The 14,385-nt window shown below is 27.4% G+C and overlaps 1 protein-coding gene across 1 annotated transcript in view; it reads left to right on the forward strand.

Moving 5' to 3' along the window:
* The first annotated feature begins 519 nt into the window (after positions 1 to 519).
* The window catches only part of LOC122525792 (arrestin homolog), a 33,177-nt gene continuing 19,311 nt past the window's right edge, over positions 520 to 14,385 (forward strand). Inside the window, exons 1-3 of the mRNA XM_043648747.1 lie at positions 520 to 583; positions 6,974 to 7,076; positions 8,271 to 8,578. Of these exons, the coding sequence (XP_043504682.1) occupies positions 6,993 to 7,076; positions 8,271 to 8,578 (392 nt within the window). The 5' untranslated portion in view covers positions 520 to 583; positions 6,974 to 6,992. The remainder of the gene's footprint in view (positions 584 to 6,973; positions 7,077 to 8,270; positions 8,579 to 14,385) is intronic.

Consider the following 14,385-nt stretch of genomic DNA (forward strand, 5'->3'; position numbering starts at 1 on the left):
GATACAATTTTTTGGTTTTTCTGTGAAATCCAAATAAGAACATATACAAACGTTTTAATTTTTTCTCTCTCGATTCGTCAAAGTTTGTCAAATCGACAAAAATATGTGCAACGACGAACACGAGGAAGTTCCAAGTGAAATTCGTTTATCTTCGTCAGTTTTGTGAATTTCTTTTACTTTTCTTCTTTTTTTTTTCCCCTCCCTCAAGGTATACTTTGTATGCGTATATTATTTAGTATATATAAAAATATATATGTGCATTTGTGTGTGTGTGTGTGATATGTATGGTATGCGTGTGTATTACGGATTGAACACGGTTTATTTGTTTAATTCAATTGAGTTTAATTTTATTTCAATGCAAATGAGTGTTCCATTTTCGATATTTTGATTGCACGTGTTTTTCTTTCTATATAAGTTTTATTTTATTTTCAATTCGTTATTAAAAATGTTCGAAAAAAATTCATTTTAATTTGCAATCAAAGAGATTCTCGTCCAGTTTTACGATCAGAATTTAGTCAGTTTCGATTGTTTACACATGGTATTTCGGAGTCAGTGATCTGGCAGCATTAAAACGACACATCAGGTAAACAATGTGTTAAATGGAAGACAAATCAAGGAGTTACTGCTTGTTTCGTTTCATTTCTAATTCAATTTATTATGACATTTTTTTTTTTATAGATTTTTCAATTAATTAAATTATGTACAATTAATTGTACTAATGGATAAAGACATTTCAATTAATTGTAAAAATTGAATTTAACGATAAATTCGAATGAACGAATTATATTTTATGAATAGTCAATAAAATATATTAAAAATGTTCGTAACTTTCAATCAAAATTTAATATAGAAATATACTCGTTATATTATATAATATATTTCAATGTACGCATATGAAATATTTCAAGATTATTTAAATGCAATTTGTTGACTACATTGGTACCATATATTTTTCGAACAATTTAATATCTATTAATATTGTTATTATTGTTTTTATAGAATTTATTCACGTGGATAGGAGAAAAATGAAATGGGAAATGTTTATCTTATCCTGTCTCTTTCGTTGTCTTTGATCACGATGAATATAAAGGAATATATTTTCTTTTTCAAAATAACGAAAAGAAAGAAAGGGGAGTAGGGGGTGGTGGATAAAGATGGGGGAGGGAAAAAGGGAGATAGAGAAAGATAGAAGATCGAATAAACGAAGGTTCTTTTCACATTCTTTTTTTCTTTTTTTTTTCTTTTTCTTTTTTTCTTCCTTCTCGAAAAGGAGAACGAAGAAAGTTTTTCGTTCTTCTTTCCGTTCTTATCTCCCAGTTTATTTTCCGTCATGAATTTCTATATGACTTTTATCTTTCTCGAAAGAATTTCTGGTCAATTGTATAGCATAGCAAGTGGAAAGTTTCTATAACAAATAAAAACACGTAGACAATTGGCCCGTACTTGTGTGATAAATATTTTCCTCTATTTAATAATAATAATAATAATAATACTAATAATGATAATAATAATAATAATTAATAAAATTCATTATTTAATCTTCATTATATAAATATTTTTTCTCGTTAAGAACAATTCCTTAATATTCGTTTTTTGTTTTCTTTATTTCTTCGAATAATTATCGTCAATTAAAAAATCAATTTAATAAATATATATATATATATTATTATATTAAATGATATAATATTAATCGTAATAGATTTTTGTTAAATTAATTAATTACTATTTCTTTTTCTATTAGTTTCTACGAATTTGAGATATTTTTCGATACTCGTCATCAATTTGAAAATCATTTATTGCGTAATGCGCATACGACACGCTTATTTATTCGCGCGTGTTTTAATTTGCGTTTGCCTTTTTCTCTCTGCGTTAAAATAAAATCAAAATCGTAGCGGATAAAACGTTTGAGCTTGTTCAACAAGTGTTCGTAACCAATCCAACGATAGATTGTTAAACGCGTGAACGATTGACAAATAATTTTCACGAAAAAAAAAAAAAAAAGAAAAAAGAAAAAAAGGTTGAACTACAAAAAGAAAAAAAAACCAAACACACACAGGATTGACGGGTTTCGTTAAATTCTTTTTTTTATTTTTATTTATCGTTAGTCATATCTCGCTGACATCGAAACGAATACACGTACACACACATATGTACATCATAACCGCACGCATCGAGTTATTATTATTATTATTATTATTATTATTTATATATATTCGCGAAACAAAATAAAAAAATAAAAAAATAGAAATCATTTCGTGGTATATCATATTTTTTAGTTTATGCAAATTCGAAACGATAACCATAATCCCTGTGTGATTATTTTGATCCACCGTTCTTCTATTTCTTCCTTTCTTTCTATCATTCTAATCCTAATATTTTTTTCGAAGAAAAGAAAGAATAAAAAAAAGGAGAGTCCATTATCGCGAGAGAGACAGATCGTTATATATATATATCTCTTTCTTTTTTTTTTACGTCATAAAAAAACACCTCCAAGAGAAAATGTTTTTTCGATGGGGTAACGGACTCGTAAAGAAAATAAAACTAATGAAAAAGAAGAAGAAGAAGAAGAAAAAAAAATGAAGTTGGAGACGTGTTCAAGAGATGATTTACCCATCGAGATACGTGAATTATCTTGCAAAATAAAATATCAATTAAAATGAAGTAATAAAGTTAACGATGATAAGATACGTGTTTCTAGATATACTTGTTTTTTTCCATTTCATTTTGTTTTTCTTTGTCACTGTCCATCTATCTATCTGTCTGTCTGTCTATCCGTAAATCTGTTTATTTTTCAACGCTAATATGAAAATTGTGCGATCGAATAAGAAGGATTAAATCGATTCAAGCGAAATTTAAACAAAGTTGAAATATAAATCGTAAGGGGTTTACTTTTACTTTTGGCGGTTTGAATAACTCTTTTCATGGTAAGACAAATTCACGTTGCAGTATTCACGTTGGTTACATAATTATCTTAAAAGCTTTCCTAGTTTTACGATTTGTCTGTAAAACAGCTTCCTCGTTAAAAGTAAATAAACTTTTGATGAGAAAAATACTGAATAAGAGAAAACGAGAGTAAGAATAAGATAGATAGATACGAAAAAGAGAGAAAGAGAATATTTGAAAAGAAAAACAAACTGCTTTTCACGTGTTTCAAACGAAGAAAAGCAAAATTGTGTGGCATCGTATGGTGATATTATATGTGGGTGGTGGTTGGGTGTTTTGGTAAATTGGCAAAGATACAAAACTTGGGAAAATCTTTCGATAAAATCATTTTCTCTTGTTAACACGTTAAAGAAATAATCCAACAATTTCATTTGAAATCATGTGGTCTAATGGTTTTTAAAGTACACATATTTTATCCCTGTCCTATTCTTTGAAAACGAGAAGAAAAGGACATTTTTATTCCTGCTCCTTATCGTATCAATCTCTCATTTTCTTTCTCTCTTGCTCTTAGTCTCTCTCTTTCTTTCTCTCTCGCAATTTTTCTTTCTCTTTCTCGTAGAAAACTCGTGTCGAGAGGGTGGTATTCTCGGTTACATTAAAGGGATAAGAGTAAACGTTAACTCAGACTTATTTGTCTCTACTTGTCTAATATTCTCCAATGATTTACTATTATTTTTTCTAAGTGCAATTGTTTAACACAATTTGACGAGATCATTAGCCTTATAATATGATAATAATCATCATTGTTTTAAACGTAATTATCGAAATATAAACGCTATGAGAAGGCCAACCAGCATCATTATCAAAATATCGTCATTATCGTCAATTCCTGAAAATCGATCGATTAATTTCCATTTAATTGCGGTAGTGTAACCACAACTGCGAATAGATCGATAGTTACATTCTAGTAAGACAATATTTTTGTGATTTTTCGCTAACTCTTTTGTCTACATTTTATTTTATTTTTTATTTTGTGTGTTTTTCTTTCATTTATTATAATCAATAATATAATATATATATATAATGCATACAAATAAATCGATGTTTGAATTTAATTATAATAATAATATTAATAATAATAATTTAATATAATTTGATGGTTATAAATTCGTGGAATAATTTGAAGTAAATGTTAAACAAATGAAACGACGCGTCGTTTCGAATTAAAATAAACAATCAGTGTGTAAGCAACATATACAAACATTTGAGTTAAGTACTTGTTACGAACACTTGCTTAGAAAGTTTGGAATAATAAGAGCTCGTAGTTCTATTTTATCACGTTGAGTGTGAACGAAAATAGATCGTTCAATAGATAAAATAGTAGTAGTAGTAGTAGTGATAGTAATAGTAAAAGATTGACGAATGGAAAAAGAAGGAGGATTAAATCTGAACATAGATAGAACGTTATGGTTGTTAATTAATTTATCGAAAATAATTGGCTAGGATTTTTATTGACAAGTGAAAATTTTGTCTGATGTAAATGATCTTAATTTCTAATTTATTTTCTTTAAACAAATGTATTTTATGCGTGAACAATTATTTAAATTTTATCTCCGATAGAAATAGATTTATAATAACGAATTAATTTTCAAAGATAATTTAATAAAAGAATGAACAATTTGTCGATTAAACACACAATATCGATTAATCTTGTCAAAAAGAATAATAGAGAAAGAGATAAAGGATAATAATTTATCAGATCCTTTGGTCATCCTTGTTTTAACCTCGAGTCTGACTTTTACCTGACTTTTACTACTTGCACTTTTTTCTTTCTTTCTTTCTATTTCTCAAAGGACTCGTATATCCTTCGACAATCGAATTACCAATACGTTCAGGTTAAATTTTTCTAAACATTTAATGGCTCCCTATTGTAAACGAATCTTTCTAACGATACTCTTGTCTAAAATAAATATAATTATAGTTTTAACGATAAAAAAAAAAGAAAAAGAAAAGATAATAGAGTATTACGCCAATTTCAAATTGTCCAATCGTTATAAAATTTTCTTCTTTCCTTTTTTTCCTTTTATAAACCCTTTGAACTCGATTTATTTTTAAATAAACTTTTATTTCAGTTTGAAGTAAATGAACGAACGAATGAATGAATGAATTATTAATTCGCACACCTCCGTGTCATACTTTTAATTATTGCTGTAATAGTTGTTTTAGATTCGAATAATAGTTTTCTATCGGAAGTTTCGTAAAATAATGTTATTTTAACAAACAGAAAGGAAGTCAGAAAGAAAGAAAGAAAAAGAGTAGGAAAAACTGTGAAAAAGTAAAAAAAAAAAAAGAAAAAAAAAAGAACAAAATAAAACTATACCTTCGTTACAACACGTGAGATTTGTTTTTTCTTTTTCATTTTGTGCGTAACTCGGCAAAAAGTAGCAACAAGTTAGAAATTCTTTCGAGAGTCTTTTCATTGGCTACGTTCTTTTCAGGAAAAACAAGGGGTGAAAAAGATTGAAAATCGATATTCCAATTAGAAATCGGTTTGGTTGTTTACGAATGAAACGTATAAAGTAAAATATAAAAATAAGAACGAAAAAACAAAAAAACAAAAAAATAATAAACTCGATAGGAATAGTTCGACGAAGAGAAAAATATTTTCTCTTTTCTATCTTCCGACATCCTTTTCTTTTTCTTTTTTCTTATCGTTAAAGAAAAATTACTTTCAGAATGTTCGCAAATATCGATTTATCGAAAAGTAAAAGTCATTAAAAGTTTTACAAGAACGTTCTTACTCCACCCACCACCACCCCCCACCCCTCCTTTACTCTCTTATTTTTCTATTTTACTCTCTCTCTTTTATTTTACTTTAATTGAAGTATTAAACATCGGTATAAAGTTGCATACAACGTTATTTTCATCAATATTCACTATATTTTTTTCTTTTCTTTTATTTTCTTTACTTTTATTTTATTTTTTTATTTTTTTACAAGCGTTTAAAATTCATTCACGAAAGGATCAATTTGCCGGATCAATTGCGTTACGGGTGTAAAACAATTATATTATTTCTGTATCTATCGTAATAATTATTCAAATAGGATGATTATATTTTTATTATCACAATTCCGATTGATTTATTTAACATAAATTTATATTCGCGAAATGATTCGTTTCGCGCCGCGAATCGTTCGAATCAATTGTAAGGTTTGAAATAATTATTATGTATGTCGATGGATTAAATTTCATTGACAATTACAATTTCTTCGTACACGTTGAAAATTCATTCACATATGTATATATATATATATATATATTTTGATTTATTATTTAAATATGATCCTCCTGCTTCCCCTACCATTTATTTATTTAATAATTTAATAATCAAATATCCGTAGTTAAGATCATATTATATCATCTTTAAAGGATTCATTTTATTTAAATATATTGCAATCGTATTTTCAGAATACAAGATAACTAAAAGTTCTTATTGAAGAACTTTATGGTCAAATTATTACACAAGTAACGTTGTAAATCAATGGGAATTCCTTGAAATTCCTTATCTCTTTTCTAAGAATCCTTACATTTTTATACAAAATAGCGAATATTTTTGAACAAAATAACAAAAGTACGTCTTAGAAAAGTTTAATAATAGTTGTAACAGTAATAATAAAATAGTCGAGATAAAAATATATAAAAAATATTAACGATAAGTGGAATAATCGAAATATCGATTGTATGCAATGATATGCGTAACAAAAAGAATTGCTAATATGATCGTTAAATATTTCACTGACTCGTGAAAATCATTGGATAATGATCGAAGTTACAAATTGAAAAATATAACAATAAGAAAAAAAAAAGTAGGAGGAGAGGGTGGAGGAAGAAAGAAGCTCGTTAAAGTAAGAAATGTAAAAGCGTGTGCATGCACGTGTATGTATGCGTGCATGTAATGCGTGCACGTGTGTGTAAGTGTGAAGCTTATTTTTTTTCTTCTTTTTTTTTTTATGCGAACAAGGAACTAACGATGGAATAAAGTTATATATATATATATATCGTATTCTAATTTAACTTATGTGATTTAAAGTGGACGAGAAAGCGAGAAAATGGCTGAGAACGGGAACTGTCGGGCGCAAGTGGAAATTGGCGAAGTTTCCCATAACGTTGTTGTCCAATTGCATTCAACTGAGGTATCATAGACTGTTATTATTATTATTACTATTATTATTATATTATATTGTATTGTATTAAATATATTGAAAGATTGTAACACACGATTCGTGATAATTGCATTTATAGTATTTCATTAACCAAAGATAGAAAAAAGTATACGAATAATCATTTTTATTTATAACAAAAAAAGAAAAATAAACTAAAAATCTTTTTTTTCCCCTTACGTATTAATATATTCCTTTGGCAACTTCGTAATCCGTAGCAGAGATAAACTTTTGTTGAAAGTTCGAAAGAAGGATTCAGATATCTCGGACTAATATTTCTTATTTTTTTTTTATCGTTGTTAATAACGATGTAAGTTTTATTATTAATACTTTCTCGGATTTAATACGAAAACGTTCGTTGGAACGTTATTTTTCTTGTCCCTTTTTATAACTGAATATAAATAAATTTATACGATTTATCACGATAAAACTTGTGTATCCCGAATATTATGATATATTTATTTTTATAATCGTGTAAATAACGTTAGAGTGTTTATAATTTTTATTTATTTATTTATTCATTATTTTAAAATGTTAATACGAGAGAATTCGATTTGTTATAAAAATTATGAATGATAAAATATTAAGAAAGTCGTCTGACGTAAAATTTGCAAATGTTTTGATTGCTTCAATGTATTCAATGTGTGCAAATCGATGAACATTTAATTTATTCTGCCGAGTTTGGCTAGTCAGTCTTAATCAAAACATAGAAGAAGAAGAGGGAACGATGGTAAACAAGTTTAAGATTGAACGATTGAAAAACGAAATGATCTCATCGTTTTCCACACGACATATATACAATATTTTAGTTATATTTTCTTTTAATTACAGAAAAAGGAAAAAAAAAAACAAAAAATATAATTCATCAAATAGAAAAATTTCATTAAAAACCCATTACTTACATTTAAACGACAAATAACAATAATAATAATAATAATAACAATAATTTTAAAAAAAGGAAAGATCGTGGAATATTGGATTGAATTTAAAATGGAATAGCATCTTTTAAAAAAGAAAAAAAAAGAAAAACAAGAACAATAATATCAATAACAGTTCGATACTAATAATAATATAAACAAATTCTTGTTGAAATAAATATCAAATACCTAGAATATAAGTGTTTTTTATCTCTTACTATATTATATTTCTAAATATATTTTGAAACAGAATGAAACGACGAGCGAGGTCAAAGGTAGTAAACGCTGTCAAATGCAGATGAAGCAAGCAACATCGGATCTCTGCAAGGAGGATGAGATATGCGTTGCTCCAATCGAGGAACAAGAAGAAGAACAACAACAACAACAACAACTACAAGAAAAAAAGAGAATATTAAGGGAACAACAACAACAACAACAACAGCAACAACAGCAACAACAACAACAACAACAACAACAACAACTGCAACAGAATAATTCGCAAAATTATACGACGACAACGACGATAACAGCAACGAGTGATATACAACAAATTGATAAGTAAGTTAAATAATAAATCTTTATATATATATTATAATTATTAAATAAAATTAAAAAATATTACAAAATTAAAAAATATATATATATATGATTTTCTTAGTTTTTTCTTTTTGATTTGAAAAATCAATTTGAAAGGATGGGATGTCAAAATAGTGATCATTCATTTCGTAGATCTTCTCTCTCTCTCTTTTTGTTTCTATCCTTTTTTTTCTATCTATCTATCTATCTTTGTCTCTTTTTCAAACGATTTACGAGTGTGTTAGTAATAGTAATAGTAGTAGTACTAGTACGTAGTCTTTGCCGTTTTTGTCGAATGCAATTTATCATGAAACATTAAAGCAGCAAACGGTGTTAAAGGATAAATGATAGTGAACGGGGGAAAAGAAGAATAGCCAATGTAATCGGAAATCGTCATAAAAAATATCACTGCTGCTATCTCGTTATCCTTTTATCGATCATTTCACTCTCTCTCCCTCTCTCTCCCTCTTTCTCTCTCTCTCTCCTTTTTACGTATCCCTTCTTTTCTTTTCTTTCCTCTCTCTTTTCTTGACTTTTTTTATTTTTTATTTTTTTCGTCCCTCTCTTTGTTCTACAGTTTTTGTTTTACAACGCGCGTGTGCGTGCGTGCGCACGCGTATTTTCTTCGTTCTCCTACTAGCAACCCTTCATCGATTCCTTTTTTGTTCAACCTTTCCTCCCCCACACCACCCCACCCACCTTATCCCATCCCTCTCCTCATCGATTTTTGTTCATCGATTCTTAGTTTCTTTTTTTTTTCTTCTTTTTAGACGCGTATGCAAATACAATAACTCGTATATCGATCTATCTACGATTAATTGTTAATTTAATTTTGTATTATTAACTCGTGTACTTGATCTTTTATTTTCTAATTTCTTTCTTTTTTTTTTGTTTAAAATTTAAAAGAAATTTCGATTGAATCTTTCATGCATAATTATATCCCATGTTCGTTTTTAACAACAATCGAAGGGACGACTTCGTTTATGTGTGGTGTATGTAATATATTCATGAATTTAATATATATTATAGTTATATGTAGTTATATATAGATATTTGTATCGTTCATTGGATGAATTAATGATAAATTCTAACGGGTAAAATATTAACGATCGATTGATTATAAATTTATAATATTGCAATCAATTAATCAACAATAACATATGAAAAAATATTATTCATAATAGATAACGTACAATGATAAAAGCCGAAATTAATTAACTAACGTTAGATGTCATATTCTATCAGATTACGCTACATCAAAATCAAGGTAAATTTATTGTTAATTAGAATATGCTAAATACGAATGGGATTCGATCAATAATTAAATAATTTAATTTAATATAACACGATGCACACACACACACACACACGTTTGATATATTTCGTAAATGTTTCATCCCCCCTCCCCCTTTTTCAATATTTTTTTTCTTCTTCATTATTTTCTTTCAACGAAATAAAATATTAACGTAATATCGAATCAATTATTTTCCATCGACATTTCTCGTCTCGTTATTTGCGAAACGGAGATTCACAACTCCTACATGATATTCTTAAAGCAAAAATTCTTACGCAACTAAGAGTAATACAAGTATTTTCGGATTGGCAACGAAAGAAGGGAGAAAGAGAGAAATACAACAATATTCTCGTATCGTTCTCATGAAATAATATTTTGTGAAATATATCGAATCTCTTATATTTAACGTAAATTTTTAAGGAATCAGAGAAATTTGCAATATCGATGAACGATTAAAAATAAAAATAAAAATACGAACAAAACATATAAGATAAATAAATTGGATAAAAAATTTCAACAGATATTTTTATTTAAAAAAAAAAAAACATTCAAGTTTGTTCTTCACTTTTAATGGGGGAAAAAAATATATATAACAAGAATCATATAAAAATAATGTAAAACATCGATAAGAAATAGTAATTTCTTTTCCATGCTTTTAAGATCTAAGAAAAAGATCGAGAAGAAAAGTTGTATATTTCCGATTAGAAATATCTTAATAAAAGTTATACAGAGAAATTTCGAAGAAAACCACTTGGAAATAATCAAAGAAAAGAGGAGAGTCGGAATGAGAGATGAAAGATGAGATTACTTAATATTCTAATCTTATACTAGCGTAAACTCGTATTTTCATTTCCAAAAATACAAATTTCTGTTTATTTTTATGTTTATTTTTTAATCTTCTTTTTTTATTTCCAACGTTGATCAAAAATCATTCGAATATATATATATATTTTTTTTAAATAATCTTGTAATATCTTAAAAGAATATCTACAAGAAAAAGCTCGCAAATCTTTACTTTCAAGTTTAAATAAAAATCTGAAATATCGTTAAAAAAGAAAAGGAGAACGGAAGGGGATGGGGGAGAGGAAAATGGGTGGAGGGGAAAATACGAGATAAAATAAATTTTGGTATTAAATTAAATATAATTTTTCTCTGGAGAGAAAGAAAGTGACTCGAGAATTCTTTGAGAAAGTATTTACACTCACGGACACGTACACGCACACGCACAAAATATATAATACACGTATAATATGTGTTCTGTATATTTACTAGCAAATGAATTGAAATTTTTCTCTCCTATATTTCTTCCATTACTTACGTCTTTCATACGAACATGCAAGATGTTTTAATTAGCATGACTAATTAGAATACGTAATTCGTTACTCCTGAAATAATGTATTATTCACAATGAAACAAATAATCTCTATCGGATGGAATTAAACTAGAAATATCAATGATATAAAATAATAATAAAATATTTATTCTGCGATACACACACCGATTAATCGATACGTTCGTCATTTTATTTTATTTTATTTTATTTTTTTTTTAATTAAAAATCTTCGGCGTTTTCGATTCAATAAACGAAAGAGAAAAAAAATAATAAATAAAGTAAATAAAAAATATACGTAGAAATGGTATTGCTTTACGTGTCAACGCAACGTATTATTTTTTTATTTTTTTTTAAATGCATATACGAAAAATTACTAATATTTAAAATTTTTAATTTTCACACACACACACACATATATATATATATATATATTATGATTATTGTTCTCTTGAAATGTAATATGATTTGTAGTATTTTTTTATCAGGAAAATCAAACCACAATACGCGTGGGTGCGTGTGTGAATAATTGTGTCCATACATGCGGATGAATTAATTAGGTTGATTAAGTCAAACCAGAGTAAGTGTGAGAATTCTCAAATCTTATGCATAAAGATAGGATAGAAATGAGAAAGGTTCCTGCGAAAGGTCATAGTTCGCTAAGAACTAAAGGGATAAGGATGAGGAGAAGACAAGGGGGAGGAGGGGGAGTAAGGGAAGTTCATCGTCGAATTCGAGTAAATCGATGAGTTCGTCTCTCTTATTGATAGGGCTGATGGATGACCTTCAACCATCTTCCTCGAACTACAAATATATCAAAATTATACGAATTTGAATTTATCTTAATTCCATTTGATCATAATTCAAAACTATTCAACCCACCCACACACATATATATATGAGTAATTTTTTCGATATTTTCCAGTATTATTAGGTATATAATATTTGAAGTATTTGACGACATAGAATTTTTCAACAATTTCATGTAAAAATGTTTTTTTCTATTTATATTCTATATCTCTCTCTCTTTCTCTCTCTTTTTAAAATAAAATAAAATAGAATGGTATATTAGATCGTTGTATTGCAATCCCGTATTCATAAATGTTACATTTTAAAGCAGTACAACAATCCATATAAATACCTTAATTAAGTTGAACTAATTAATTTATACCTGAAGACTCCTGAAGGACTAGTTAATGAAGATTGAAATTTTAAGAAATTCACATATGAAATATTAAATGGAAGTACAAGCTTATATAATGCATTTACCTTTGATATGAAACCATAAACACAAAACAAAAAAAACTAGTATATATGTGTGCGAAAAGCAAAAAAAGAGAGAGAAAAGGAAAGGTCATGAAAGGTCACATGCTATAGAGTACCCTCTTTCAACTTGTACAATATGCTTTTATTCAACACATGTCACAATACACGATCAGCGAAAAGACTACTTTTTTTTTTCCTTCCTCTTAAAAAATATAAAAGGTTAATAAATAAAAAAAAACTATATTATATCTACTAAAGGACAGTTCACCTGTTACCAATTCTATCAAAACTAACAATAAGTTTGTCTATGAATTATGTAGCATTGCAATTTGAAAATTTTATTAGCTATATCAGTAGAAAGATCTTTTTTTATTTGAAAGTTCAGAAAAGGTCAATGGAAATGTTGAAAGTTGGAAAAAGATAGTTAAAGAGATCGGAAAAGGTCATTGAAAAATATGAACGATTAGGATGTTGATTTAATTTTTATTTCTTCTTTTTCTTTTTTTTTTTCCTTTCTTTTATTAATTTCGCACGAAGTTTTTTTTTTTTTTTAATAACAAGAAAAAGATTACCCATATACAATTTGATTATTTTTTTTCGGATAAATTTAAAGTTATCGTATTAATAGACCACGCACTAAATTCTTCCTTTTTTTCGTTTTGTTTTTTTTTTAGTTGACAGCTATTATCTTAAATAAAAAGAAAAAAGAAAAAAAAAGGGAATATTTTGTGTCGTTGGGTAAAAGTTAAGTAAAAATGACAAAAAATGGGGGAGGAAAAGAAAAAACAAAAAAAAACAAAAAAAAAAAAAAAAGGACGAAACTAAGATGAACGATGGGACACTTTAATCGAAATTAAAATTTACGGAAAATGATGAAAGAACCTTAAATATATACTCGAGGCTAATTCTTGGGAATGAGAATCGATCATTTTGACATAACTTGAGTGAGCTTGAAACATCACGAATACTATTGCTACTATTACACTACTGCAAACAGAAAAGGAAGAATATTTGCATATGCATTCGTACATACATGAATAGAAACACGTATACTATTACTACCACTAATACTATTACACGATGAGTAAGAACATTCATACATATTAAATTCACCTACAACTACACTACCACTACTATTACTATTACTATTACTATTACAATGATAAGGAAGAATAATTCGTACGTTAGCTGTCATTCGCAAGATAAACAGAAGGAAATCAACTTTCTATATAGAACCATCTTTCTCCTCTTCTATCCTTTTATCTATCAATCTATCTACCTTTCTATCTATCTCTTTCTCTCTCGTTGAAATGTCTTATCTAAAGAGATAAGGGTTGTCGTTTAAAACTCTTCGGTTGTTCGATGCTGATGTTAAATCATCTGTACGTCTTTTTGTTATATATATATATTCTTATCTTAATTTCTATATACTCTACAGATTATTCTCTTATTCCTTCGTTCAAATAAAATCCAGTAAATTTTCAAGACATTTCATTAGTCACGTTATAAAGATGACATCGAATGTATAGCATGTAAGAGGAGGAGGAAAATGAAATTTTCATCAGATGTCCCAGTTGGGTAGGATAACGACACCCCTAAAGCCTTATATACATAATAAGTTGAACAAATGGGAAGATATTATACTAACTATATAACAAACACTTGTATATAACATGCCCATATATATATATATACTTACATTTGAATATATACATATATGTATTTACATAAATATATTCATAAAATTTTATATGCACACACAGACAAACCACGTGCATATATTTATATATATATATATACTTCGATATTGCTCCTCATTTCTTTTTTGCTTTAAATATTTATACATTTCTTATTTTTACGATCGTAGTAATAATATTCGTAGCACAAGAGTTTTGTAAG

The sequence above is a fragment of the Polistes fuscatus genome, unplaced genomic scaffold (genome assembly GCF_010416935.1).
Source record: "Polistes fuscatus isolate 324 unplaced genomic scaffold, CU_Pfus_HIC Scaffold9, whole genome shotgun sequence".
NCBI classification, from domain to species: Eukaryota; Metazoa; Arthropoda; class Insecta; order Hymenoptera; family Vespidae; genus Polistes; species Polistes fuscatus.